General features: G+C 38.2%; 1 protein-coding gene across 1 annotated transcript in view; it reads right to left on the bottom strand.

The window, feature by feature from the left end:
* LOC117553551 (formin-like protein 1) overlaps nt 1-14,219 on the bottom strand; it is a 73,984-nt gene that overhangs the window by 1,921 nt on the left and 57,844 nt on the right. The window contains 15 exon segments of the mRNA XM_034227546.1: nt 284-363; nt 1,590-1,704; nt 2,493-2,588; nt 2,772-2,873; nt 3,886-4,049; nt 5,062-5,191; nt 5,328-5,408; nt 6,470-6,538; nt 7,221-7,455; nt 7,828-8,030; nt 8,356-8,480; nt 9,147-9,273; nt 9,275-9,435; nt 10,416-10,659; nt 11,933-12,034. Of these exon segments, the coding sequence (XP_034083437.1) occupies nt 284-363; nt 1,590-1,704; nt 2,493-2,588; nt 2,772-2,873; nt 3,886-4,049; nt 5,062-5,191; nt 5,328-5,408; nt 6,470-6,538; nt 7,221-7,455; nt 7,828-8,030; nt 8,356-8,480; nt 9,147-9,273; nt 9,275-9,435; nt 10,416-10,659; nt 11,933-12,034 (2,034 nt within the window).

The following is a 14,219-nucleotide window of genomic DNA, read 5'->3' on the forward strand; positions in this document are numbered from 1 at the left end:
ATATAAAGTTACATTTTTGCTAGAGAACCATTGCAATATTCTGAAGTAGGGATGGGTTAACCCCAAGCCCAATATGGATTCTTGGATTTTAAAGAATAAAGTTGAAGAAAAGTCACAATAATGAAGTTGTCATCGTAGTGCATTTATGATATTTCCCCGTAAAACATACAGATATACATTAAGAGTCTGTGAAAGGTGCAGTGAGAGATAAACAGCTGCTCATTCAACCTCACAGTAAACAGAGTGGAAGAGAGACAGAGCAGCGAGGGATTTAAGAAGTCACCTCGTCGCTGAACACCGAGTCGCAGAAGAGACGGGACGAGCGTTTGGCAGAGCGCGCCGTGAAGGGCACGGACTTTAGAGCTGAAGACCAGAGAACCCACAGGGAAGGAGGAGAGGAGAAGAGGCAAGGACAAATACAAGTGAGGTAAGCATAAAGGAAGGAGTGAAGGATACAGAGAACACAGGTTGTGTTTAGTTATGCAGTAGTGAAGCCAACCAAGGTATTACTTAGAAACAAGTCACTAAGCTATAAGATCCCCTTTGAAGAAACTTTAACATACTGGAAAACATTTCTCTTTTCCAAGAAGATTGATATCATGTCCATTTCATTCAGTGCTGGAAGTCAGTATGTGGTTAGCCTAGCTTAGCATACACACTGGAAGCAGAGGAACACAGTTGGTGGTCTCTGTGAAGGAGTGAAACGATGCAACCAGGACTGCTTTGCCCTGGTCCCCAAGAAAAGAGTCACTCAGATTTTGGATTATTGCAACCAAACAAGAACTTTAGCAAACAAATGTTTATATACTTACACATTTTGTTAAGCATGAGAATGTTACCCTAATGAACACATTTATGATTTTGACAGCGTAAATGCAATCGCCAGAAGTAAAAGCCAACATTAGGCCATAATTAAGCTACACCATGGTGGCATGTCCGCACGACACCACCACTACGGCTTCAGCTTTTAATTTGTGTTATTGCACTGACCCCTTCTAAGAATAACGCCTTGGAATGTGTTTGAGTTAGAATAGTTGATAACTCAGGTTGTAAAGGTCAATAAATAATAAAGGTCAGTAAATCGTTTGGAGTGATGATGTTCAGTAGCCTCATTTAGCCACTATTCAGCAACAGTTTTGTTATAAAGACAAAGGACAAGTGCTCTATTTATTTTAGCTGGTATTTTAAGTAGATTGGTTTAGTTTTATTTCTTTCATTATCTTCAACTCCAAAGCTAAACAATTACATGTTTAATCTTTAAACAAACAAAAATGTAAAAAACGTTTTGAGTTTAATGGAGATCCATTTTGTCTTTACATTTCTGTTAGTGTTTAGTTTAAACAACATAGTGTTAATCAATGAGCTTTAGAGGAATTGTATTTCTTCAATCTAATTAAGGCTGACTGTTTTACCTGCCTCCCGTGCTAATTCTAAGCTAGGCTAACCACGTCCTGGAGCTAAAGTGTATTTCCCAAAATGTTTGTTTGATTCATTTCAGTCAGAGAACCAGAGGGATAGTGATTGAAATCCTCTTGTGTACAGTGTATTCTTGTGTTACAGCCGGTGTGTGTGTGTGTGTGTGTGTGTACCTGTGATGATGTCCTCTATGGCCCCGTCCTTCCCCTCCCTCACCAGAGGAGACACCTGCCTCTTCTTCAGCTCTGCTATCAGGTCCATCTGCGGCAGTTTGGACGCCATTGATACCTGAAACATCAAACATGTCCATGTCTGAATCTTTTTCTTTTCTCAAAAGCTGCTGATGAAAACCTAAAGGATAACTGGTGTTTTACAGCCTAGATGTTATGATCTCCCAAATTACACATTTGACTCATAATACATACAGCATACAGTCAATGCATACCTTGGGCCGGTTTCTACCTACTCAGTTTGCACATGTACAGAACAGTACACACATAAGTCTGTTTTAGGGATGGCTGTTTTTTACTGAGCTTTAAATTCCATATTTTCACTCAAACTCTAATAACATGCAGAAGAAAATGAAGCGTACCTCCTTTCATTATAATGGCATTCAATTGTTTTATTTTGTCCCGTTCCACTTTCAGCTATTTGTAGTGGATTCGATTCATTTTAATTGTGTTATTTATTTGCGAGGTTTTCATATTTTACTTATTTGGATTTGTAGTATTTTAACTTTTTATCTAAATTTTTACATAATTATTTTCTTTCTTTTTTGAAGGAAAAACGGATGTAAAGATCCTATTTACAATATAACTGAGTCAATTAAAGGTTGAATGAAGGAGTTTAAAGTTTCTAGGTTGTAACATTTTTATACCAACCTGTTTGCTTTAAACATCTATTTCTGGTTTTATTTTTAATATTATATAAATGTCCAATCTTCTCAAGTAACTGGGCATGTACCATATTATTATTATAAGAGATATTATCCTTTATACAGTACTTCTTTATGGTAATTGGATGGTTTATGAATATGTAGATGCTTACACTGTATTTTGAGTAGAAACGAAATGTACCTTATTCCCCATGACTTCAGGTTTGGGTGGAGTTGTTGGAGCGTCACAGTTCAGCACATGGTGTTTCTTCCTCTGCTCGTTCTCCTGCTCCGCTTGCTGCCGGGGGGAAATCATTGAAATGTTTTATACTTATCTACGAGTAAAGGTCAAATAGAAAGCGTGACAGTAGCTCACTGATAGAGCTGAGAGTTTACAGTAATAGCTGTTTTATCAGTGGAGCAGCTATCTGCTCTGTCTGCTCATGCATGCTAGGAGTCAATATGATGAGCGTTATCTGACCTTGTATGCTTTGATGAACCTGACAAACACAGGGAAGAACATGGAGGGCGGCGTGGTTTTAGAGTTCTCTCCAAAGTACTCCACGGCAGAGTCAAACACATCCTGAAAGATAGAGGAAACAAATCTTTAGCTTCAATTCAACTCAAATAAAAAGGGTGTGAATCCTAATTGTATGGAGGCACTTAGGGGCAAACATAGACAAAATGATTTATTTTCTAGTTCTGAAAACATTGTTTTTTCTCCAGTGTATATCACTTAAGAACACATTAAAAAAGGGATTTTTAAGTTATTTAATTATTATTTTTCCAGGATTCAATTCACACTTTTGTTCGGTGTCAATGTCTCATTAATGGCATAATAACATTTTACATAATTTTCTAACATAAAATATACGTATCTGTGTTTCACCTGGAAGAAAACATGGATTCTTTTGATCCTAAAATCACATTTTATTCTATTATTCAGGGTTCATACACTTTTTCACCAATGATTTTCAAAGACTTTTCCATGACCTTTACCTAATTTTCCATAACCAAAGAAATGACTCTTTCTCAGCGGTGTCACTGAAAATGGTTTATTTTAACATGGAACAGGAAAATAAGGTCTGAAACACGTGCCGATCTAAAGCAACTCAAATCTCTCACCAGCAAAACACCTCGTCAGTTAAATGCCATTTTACGTTTCATTACTATACGATACAGTATTTATTATCATTATAGTATTACTATTTCGGCGATTAGATAAAATATAAATTCTATTTGATGCAACTTAATTAAATTTCCATGACTTTTCCAAAACTTTAGGAAAAATATTGTTTTCCATGACTTTTCCAGGTTTTTAATGATTATTATTATCATCATCACAAAAACAAAAGATTGACCCACGAAAATGACTTAATTGCACCTGTTTTCACAGACATAAATATATATATTCTTAAGTCTTAATAAACTCAGGAGATCAGTCGTAGGAAAATTGATCAACAGAATTATTTTCTGCACCGTGGCCTCTCAGGGCTTCTGTACATTATCATCTAGGAGTCAAATGGTGTCCTGCTGTGTGAACTCAGTGCAATAACCTGTGGTTTATGTTTATTTTGTAGGTAAATAAAACCGACCTGGGCAGTTTTTCCATCACCGATAAGGGATTGGAGCAGCTCAGTGTTGCTGCTGAGGAACGCCTGCAGCACAGGGTTGTCTTTCTCCACAGAGAACTCCCTCCTGGCGGCCTCCGTGCCTCGCTCCAGAGCGCGCACATCCTGCAGGATGCTGTCAAGAGAAACTACCAGAGAAAGGGGAAGGACTTTAGTGTCATTTCAAAGTTCAATTTAACACCCTTATCAGTGCTGATAGTAAAGTCATTCCATGATATGGTATTCATGGTAATGTAGGGGTCACACTGTGCCAGGGTGAAGGCAAAGATAACCTGCACAAAGGGAGAACTATGAATAAAACCATCTTCTCACTGCCATAACTCCTCATTCACTTCTGATGTATGACACACACTTATATCTGCACTGGTTGGATTTACTGTCTCAGTGTAATTGGATTTAAAGCCATAGATCCATTCAGTTTCAATATAAACTTTATTTGAATTGCTACAAATCATCCTTAGAAGTCTAATATATGTTAGATAGTCTTGAAAAAGCTTGGCAGATGATCAAATTAAACAACTTGACACATTTCGAAATATTATATATTATGATTTATACTACTACCTTTATTTTACTGTGATAACAAATGTAGTTTTTTATTATAAAACTAACAGCTATAATTCTTTTTTCCCAACACCATTTTTAGGCTCTTAATACAATAATTTACAATTTCAAGATTTATAGTCATAAGGACTCTACATGAAAGAAAATAAGTCCTTGTCTTGTTTCCAGTTATAACGAAAGGTATTCTGTTGATATGGCCAAAAAAAGGAATTATATAAAGATAACAATAATGATTTCTAAGCTTTATTCTAAGATTACATCGATTTATAAAAATAGGATGTTATTAGTTTGACACTTCTCTTGATCACACTACTGCTATTGTTATTTAGTGAACAGATACTTGCCTCATTCATTTGTAATTATTTGAAGCGCTACAAAAAATAATTTAGCATGTTTCATTTTGTTTTGATTTGATTTATTTGACTCAAATCTGTCACATACAGTATTGCCTTTGAAGTATGCGTCTGGATTGTGAAGCTAAAAAGTACCTGTCAACATGACACTCCTACAACGATCTGCCCCTGAACACACCATTCCTACCACAATATATTGTTGCTCTGCCCCTGATGTACTCACCGAGTGCCGCCTTGTCCAGGAAGTGCAGCTCTGTGTAGAAGGACTGGAGCTGCGGGTACTTCTCCGTGATGATGCTGACGATGAAGTGCAACAACGTCTGCTTTCGGTCTGTGGATTTGGTGTCCAACAGCTTGGGGTAGAGAGCAAAAAACAATACATTTTGTTGTTCAAATCTACCTTACTATACATATAGAAATTCTCAATTCTAGGTGACAAGCTGTTTGTAGTATTATAAGAAAATACAAGTATAACAGCCTTTTACTCACCAAATCTAAACTCTGCAGACGGAAGCCGTACGCTGCCTCACGCTTGCTGCTGTTCATGTAGTTTCCAAACGCTAAGATGATCTAATTGTGGAATCAGAGAAGAAAATGTTGCCAAAAAACTCAAAGTAATGAGTAGAAAGATGGTTTGTGTCAGGCACCTTGAAAGAGGCAAACAGTAAGACAGTTAAGTACTGTTGTTGTGTGAAGTGGGGAAACAACGTTTGTGAGAAAATAACCAAACCTCCTATATAAACATTATATTTATAATGAATAACTCTCCCCCCAAAACTACAAAACACATAGACAGCAAAAAAGAAGACTTTTACAAAAAGTGTTTCCTCTAAAGGTCTAGTGTGTTAGATGTAGGGACATCTAGTGGTGAGGATGCACATTGCAGCCTGTTTAATACCCCTCAGCTCACCCCTCCCGCAAGAAGACACAAAGATGAAAGGCCTTCTATAGAGCCACAGTTTAGTTTGTCTATTCTGGGCCACCGTCAAAGAACGGTGCAACACATATTACGCAATAATAGCTTTCGATATAAAATACATTTCTGCAAGTTAATCCCCCTAAATCCTACACCTTTAAATCACCAGGTAAACATTCATAAAACCTAAGATGTCCTTCCGTCTCATCACTCAACAAACAAGTTATTTTCTCCTCATTGAAAACATTAAATGTAAGTGTTTAAATGTTAAATGCACACACAAATAATCAGATACATTATTGTCTTATAATCTTTTATTTCAATATGGACTACCATCTAGCACTTTACTGCTCATTACTCGTAATATAGCCTTTATATACAAAGTGTTTGGTACTAATTTGATGTAAACTAAGGGTACATATAATCATAACAAAGAAAGGGACTTAGAACTGAATGCAATTATCACGAAACAGTCTTATATCACCATCATATAGAGTTTCCTGGTGTAAGAGTTATTCGACTTCACGCCTTTGCAGTTAACATCTATCTGTTAATCTACTCTGCAAATGACCCCAAGGCTCACATCAGCTTTATCTTAAGGTTAAGATCCATTTATTAATCCCTTAGGGGGAATTCAGTCACATAAACAAGTGCCAGGAATATAAAACATTAGTCGTACATCAACAATGAATAAACAAAACGGTTCAGTACTGACCTCAAGGATTTTCTTCAGCTTGCTGGAAGATTTGATCGACATGGAGGCCGCGATGATGGCGTTCAGTTGCTGCCACAAAGAGTTGAAATGGTTTGTCAGCCAAATAAAACAAAACAAATATTTAAGATGTAACAAATGACGTCTCAAGGCTTCCGTACATAAAGTTTCAGGTGCCAGGTTTAATTTACATTAAGCCTTTGTTGTTTTTAATTAATATGAAAATACGAAATCCTTTGCTAAAAGACACCTTTGATTTTAAGTTATATTTTAGTTTTTGTAGTTTACTTTAATTTAGTTCACCAAAATTATAGTAAATTAAATTATTATTATATAAAAACGATTGTTTTTGTATTCTCTAGTTGCTGTGTATTTGTGAAACGTGTTAGTTAATATTTCCATTGTAAACTATAGTGTATTGTTTTATATGTATCTATGTTTTCTGCATGCATTTCCTTGTTTTATTATTTCTGCTTGATTTAAAAAGAAAATGTGTGTGACGAGTGACGACCTAGAAGACAAGCAAGATATTTTCAGTGTGGAGGAAAATGGGTATGCAAAAATAATTATGGAAGAGAAATGAGACCCTAGTAATGGGAACTATAAATTCTCTGGTAAAACAGTGTTTTATCACGTCATTATTTGCTGGTTGAGATACACATTTCTTCTGTGTTGTATCTGAAAGACTGGATGCCTCCTACCTTATAATCTGAATGACGGGTGAGGTCAGTGAACATGCCTCTGGAATACTCACCGGCTGAATCAGCTGCACGCTCTCGGGGAAGTTTCCCATGAAGGTGAGAGTGCTGATGCGCTGGGAGAGCCGCGGGATCTTGCTGAAGCGCACCATGAAGCGGTCCTCCTCGCTGAGCTCGTCCAGGGGCCTGCCCTCACACTCGTATTTGTGGATGAGCTTCATTTCGTACTCTGTGGGGATGAAACGCTCCAGGAGCTCCAGGAAGTCCAGGCTCAGAGCTCTCTGGTTGTACCTGTGGGGACACATGGTATAATGACACCATTTCAGAGTCCAATATTATCCAGTACAATAGAGGATGTCGCAGACCCTGATTATTTAGAGGTATAATAAAGGTATATTACATTCCTGTCTAAATCGTGGGAGTCTAAAAGTGAGTAGTGTACCAAAATTATCCCACATGTTTCAACACTTTTTAAACCTTTTAGACCTTCACCCCAAATAATCAGAAAACGATCAGATAAACAAACGGAGGTTTCGAAAAAACAATTAAAATTAGTGGCCCCTGCAACATCCATACCAATGACTTTTGAAGTCAACCTGCTTATTTGATGTTTTTACCAGGGAGTTTTTTCAAAAGGTCAAGGATAATGATACCGCTACATACGTCTCGATTGCACAGCAGATATCGGAGGCAGCCATCCCTTCCTTGCGCAGGGTGATAGCCAGGTTCTTGGCCCTGTTGGGCTCCATTAGAGAAACCTTACTGGGGGTCTTGTGGGCCAGCTTCATCTTGATGGTCCCCATCTCCAGAGGGCTGGACTGGGCCTTCGTCTTGAACTGCTCCTCAAAACACGCCATGTTCAGCTCCTGGGAAAGATAATGTTGGAAAAATATCAAACAAATAATTCTTCTTTTAGGCAGGAAAAGAGCCAGATGGACCAGAGCAATTGTTTGTTTCAAAATGATTTATTTGTTAATTAACAAAAAGGGTTAGGGTTAGGGTCCTCTACAGCAGGGACTGAGCCCTAGTAGTTGGTAGCAGCTCTACCAATCGAGCTATGTAGTGGCCCCCAAAAATATACTCTTAATACAAATAAAACAAATATATAAACATTTAAAGAATGACCTGCTGTATACTCAATGAAGAATGTTAGTATGTACAGTATGTTGTGTATACATGGTGATGTCTGACCTCTAAGACGTGCTCGTCGTCCAGCTCGTTGAAGATGGTTCCTGCCACCTGGCTGGATTTCAGGGCCTGCCAGTTCAGCAGAGGCATGCGGTATTTGGTTTGAATCGGCTTCTTCTTTTTACAACCTAGAACAAAGAATAACAAATCAAATAAAAATCATATTTAGAGGTCTACAGTTATGGAATCAGTGATACAGCTAGGATTAAAGAAACATCTGATTGAATCTTGAACCTTAAATCAAGATGCTTCTGGTGGTTGTACATATCTACTTATTCTACATTCACTTTGTCCTCTTCTCTTCTTTCCTACAGGCTTGTGTGTTTTCATACACAGATTCCTTTTGATCTATGTTGTTTAGTTTGAAATTAGTAATCATTTCATTTTGATTTGTTTACAAGGGGAGGATTGTGAATGAGCGTGTCAGGCTTCCTTCCTCTCCTTAACTGTATCCCCCCCATATTGTATGCATGTTGTTTATGGAATAAACTGTATGCAAAAAATATATTTTGGAATTGACTTTCCCCTATTATTTTTCTTTCTAAAATATATTTTTTAATAATTGTAACCTCTTCCGGGAACTAAATCGTATTTAAATCAAACTAAAGCGTTTGGGAATCATTCTTCAGGATGGCTAATGTTCTTTTATTTGGGAGAAAGAAATAAGCCTAAAGCTGTTTTCACTCGTGGTCAGAAATTAGGTCACATTTAAATAAATAAGTCTTTAATCATTTGCTCTGAAGTATTCATGCTCAGTCTTCTTTAAGAACCCCTCTCCTTCATTGTGGACTTACCTGAGCTCCCATCAGTCAGAGACAGCTGGGTCGTACCACCTCCAGGAGGCAGCAGGGGGGGTGAGGGTACTGGAGGAGGAGGAGGAGGAGGAGGAGGAGGAGGAGGAGGAGGAGGAGGAGGAGGAGGGAGGAGGAGGAGGAGGAGGAGGAGGAGTTACAGTTAAGCCTGGAGGTGGAGGTGGAGGAGCAGGAACTGCAGCCTGCAGAGCATCCTCAGAGGGGGGAGGCTGAGGGTCTGAGGAGGGGGGGGAGGCTGAGGGATCTTCACCTGAGTCTGCTTCTTCTTTAGCTGTCAGGGGAACAAAGTGGAGTCTTAATACCTCAACATAACGCACACTTAATTTTTCTTTAAGCGTCCTTTAAAGAAAAACCTTATTTGGTACAAATTAAGAGAAAAACAGAGACACTTTTTTTCTTCATATATGATGAATCTTGTGCATCTAAACTCACACTAGCTCGACAATTCATTGTACTTTCTTCCTTTGAAATACTCAGTTGTACTGTACTGTACGTGCTTATTAACTATTATGTCCAGGGAACTGAACTTCTGGAGCTTTCCACTCAAGTTGAGTTTCAACGTCTCTGCCTTCAATACCAACCCCCAGGGGAAGGTTCATTTGATGTCCAATCACGTCTTTGCATTGATTTTATATGCAATCGCCTACATTAGAGAAGACGCCACCTGGGCATGAATTACATTCTGTTGTGATGGCTGAAAAACTAGACACAAGATGAGTATATACTAAATGGGGCCCTTTCATCACAGCTTTCCATTCATTTCATATATTCATGTAATACTAATCGATCATTGTCACAAAATGTTGTCGAAGCAGCAAGATGAAGGTGATTAACACCAACAAATATTTTGAATGCATTATCAAAAATGTGAATAACTTGTGGGCCTTGATCAAGGCACGCTCAGTTGATGACATTAGTGACAGTCTTTTTTTAGGATAAATCTGGCCTGCAAATAGGTCATTTTTTCTCCAACAATTTGTCCACATTTTCCAAAGCATGAAATCAGATCATCAAAATGAACAGGCAACAAAATATGTTTTCCTGACCCTAAAATAAAACTTGATGAAGGACAGACAGTTTTAAAATAAGTGACTTGATCTGTATGTTCTTGTCTCATCTGCAAGGAGAAAAACACAAACTTAAATATTATTCATCTTAAAATATTTGAGTAGTATTGTTTGATAGAACAAGCTGCCCTGAGGAAATGACAGTAGATGTTTCTAATTCACAATGTCAGCCTGCAGCTCTGACCTTTCTGAATCACGTGCTGGATGACGGGGACCACCTGGACGTCCAGCTGTCCAGAGGAGGACCGCTTCATTTGGACCCGCCCCTGCTCCACCAGAGCCTGAACTTTGACCTCCAGCTCCCTCAGGGCCTGGGTGGAGAGATCCTTGTCTCGCTCTATCTCTCTTTCCCTCTCACGTTCTATTTCTCTCTCTCGCTCTCGCTGCTGCAGGACGATCACCTGGGAGCAGGACTCACGCAGACCCTCCTACAGAACACAGTGCAATACACACTATGTATAAGGAAACTGTGTACAGTATAAGAACGATACACTCACAAGGGGCTTAGAGTATCAAATACTAGCAATAACCATCACCAGCATTATATATTGCTAATCAAAATATCTGATGTGTTATGGCGTGTGAATAACACAAAACTACAACTGCATATATTATAACTCGGGCTTTGTCGTTGTACATCTGGATATTAATATTGTAATATATTGTTTTGTCCTAGTGCTTTACTGAACTGCAGATGAATATTTTGGGCCCTGCTAAATACATTTTTTCTTTAACAACAAACTCTAGCATTTCAAAAGAATATTAACTTTAAGTATAAAACATAGATTAAATGGAAGTACAGGTTTTTTGTCTACAGGTATTTCTTTAAAAGTATGCATTGGCCGCACCAACCCTCGTAAATGAGGTAATTAAACAAAATATGGGGCAAAATAGTTATGAATAAAACTAAATACATTTACTCTAGTACTGCACTTAATTATAACTTTATGGTATTTTCATTTCATGCTATTTATACATTTACTTCACGTCATTTTAGGGCAAATACATTTTATCTATCAGCTCCAAGAGTGAAATGATGACCCCATTGCACATTACATACATTTGACTTGTAACAGAACATGTTTGTAGTACTAATACTTTTACTTTACTTAAGATGTAAAAAAAAAAGTAAAAACAAAAGGGAGAAGGGGTCGGATTAAATAAGTGTAAACTTCTTCCGACCGCTTTTCGGACGTGTAATTAGCTAAAGTTTTCTTCTTTTTTTTTGTATTGTTATCAGACAATGATACTACAGATTATTCAATTATTATTTAAATATTTCGTTTTGTTATTGCATTCATTTGTATAGTACTGTATCATGTCTGTATCATCTTTTGTTTCATTTGTATTTTCTTTGGTTTTACATGCTCGAAAAAAAAAATAAAAATAAAAATACTTAAGTAATAGATCTTAGTACTTCTTTCACTACTGATCATCAACAACTATGCAAGTATGCAAGGTCAAAACTGAACCACAAAGTCAGGCAGAAGAGATTCTTTTGGTGCTTTTTCTGAAAGCTTGCTTTCTCCTCCAAGTATGTTGGCCAAACTAGTTTTGCTTTGTCTAAATATTTAAGCTATTTTTATGAATCAATGTTCCAAGACTTTGCAATTACTTCGCTGCACAGAATATCATGAAAATAAAACACAAGTTATACTTTATTTAAGAAAAACATATAAAGAATAGAATGGTGTACTGTACCTTTAAGAGCTCCACTTCTTTCGTGGTCTGAATGAGCTTCTTCTCCATTTCTGACATTTTCTCCATCGCCTCCCTCTCACTCTCCTCAAGCCTGGAGCTCAACTGTGAACATTTCATTTATACATTATGATTACCTTCCTACATGCTGTGTACATCTGCATATGTGTGTGTGAGTGTGAGTGTCAGGGTTCTTACACCTTTTCCAAAGTCAAATTCAAGCACTTTTCAAGCATTTTCAAGGTGCATTTTCAAGCTTTTCAAGCATCTTACAGCTGTTGTAAATTACATATTTATATACACATACTTATACTCAAATGATTATTTCCGTACCTCACATTAAATCAGATGTTCTTTATGCTATAAACAACCAAGGACTTGGACAACCAAGGACTGTTGACCTCTGGGTGAGTGCTGCTTCCTACCTTCACTGGACTAACAATGGCTAATCCCAAACTGTACTGCTTTTTCCTTGCGTTATTCGCCGCCTCCCTACCCCCTCCTGCGCATAACAAATGCAAACCGCCACTACTATCATGTGTGATTATGAGGTCTCTGCACAAGATGATTATGTTACATTCCACTGTCAATGTGCGCACAAAACAATAGGCATTGTGACTCACTGCTATCTCTTGGCCGTGCTCTGATTGTATTACTACTGATGATATCGGGAAATGTGTATGTTCATCCTGGACCTTCTATTGTATGTAGCCCTAGTTCTGACTTGTGCCCTGGGGCCTCATTTATAAAGGGATATACGCTTAAAAAATGGCGTACGCCAGTTTCTACGCAATGTTTGCGATTTATAAAATACTAACTTGACGGGAAAATGTGCGGTCCTCCCCCAAACTCTGACCCATGCGTACGCACACAGCACAACAGGAGAGAGGTTAGGGTTAGGGTAATGTTGTGAATCGAGTGGCCTGTGTTCGTCGTCCATAACATACGCCTGCCCATACCATAACCCCACCACCACCATGGGCCACTCAATTCACAACATTACCCTAACCCTAACCCTACCCCTAACCCTCACACCAGATACTGACTGGTTTTCGGACCCCCCCAATAAAGAAAAAATGCACGTTTCAGAGTGGCCTTTTATTGTGGCCAGCCTAAGGCACACCTGTGCAATAATCATGCTGTCTAATCAGCATCTTGATATGCCACACCTGTGAGGTGGGATGGATTATCTCGGCAAAGGAGAAGTGCTCACTATCACAGATTTTTTCAGATTTGTGAACAATATTTGAGAGAAATGGTTATTTTGTGTATATAGAAAATGTTTTAGATCTTTGAGTTCATCTCGTGAAAAATGGGAGCAAAAACAAAAGTGTTGCGTTTATATTTTTGTTCAGTGTAGTTAGATTCCACCTTCATGATTATGAATCTGTGAGTGAATTGTTTTCTAACACGACCCTTTTATTTATATTAGGTCTTAACGTTTTTGCATAAATTAGGGCGTGGTCACTTTGATGGACATGTACATGCCTCACTGTCAGCTAACAGCAACTTGTCCACTCTGCTAGGCTACAACCATAGAGGCTACAACGTTAGTTAGTCATAGTACTGTACTTGACCCTTTAGCTTTAGCCGTGTTCGTGGTGATTGTGCCTTTTAGGGAATATTGTTACAAATACCAGACAATTAAAATGTCGTGCTGTGCGCTTGAATGTACTAACAGAACTTCCAAGAAGTCTAAAATGATAATATTATACATGTTAACCCCGTTCGCAGGTGTTTGTGTGCTTGGTAGCTTAGCTTGTTACTTATTAGCCAGCTAAGGACGTAACCCTTTATGCATACATGTGCAAACTTCCCTGCTTTGGGACGCCCCCCAGGCAGTCCAGAGATAGTTACCGGACGCACCCCTCACACTGTAACGTCATTAGTCACATGCTGCGCGCGACCGGATATAAACAGACTTTCAGCAAGTGAACGGGTCGTTGTGTGTTCCACGTTGTGCGTTTATGAAACTGTAAGTATTGTTACTGTGGCATAGGCACCTGTTTGTATCAATGTTTGCATTTAAATAACAGTTTACAGACAATAATCGGCGTAGTGTGTATATATACTGTTTACAGTAGGCCTACTTGTTTGCCGTAAGTGTGACTGGCTGCCTATTAAATGTTCAGTAGTTTAACTTTCTGTCCGCTGTGACTGTCGATATAATTATTTTTGGTATGTACGATCGCCATATATTTCCAGTCTTGTGCTATTGCGGTGAGCTGTGTATAACTGTATGCCTCTGTCAGCCGCCATTACCGAATGTACAACGTTATCCCCCTGTAAA

The sequence above is a fragment of the Gymnodraco acuticeps genome, unplaced genomic scaffold (assembly GCF_902827175.1).
Source record: "Gymnodraco acuticeps unplaced genomic scaffold, fGymAcu1.1, whole genome shotgun sequence".
Lineage (NCBI taxonomy): Eukaryota > Metazoa > Chordata > Actinopteri > Perciformes > Bathydraconidae > Gymnodraco > Gymnodraco acuticeps.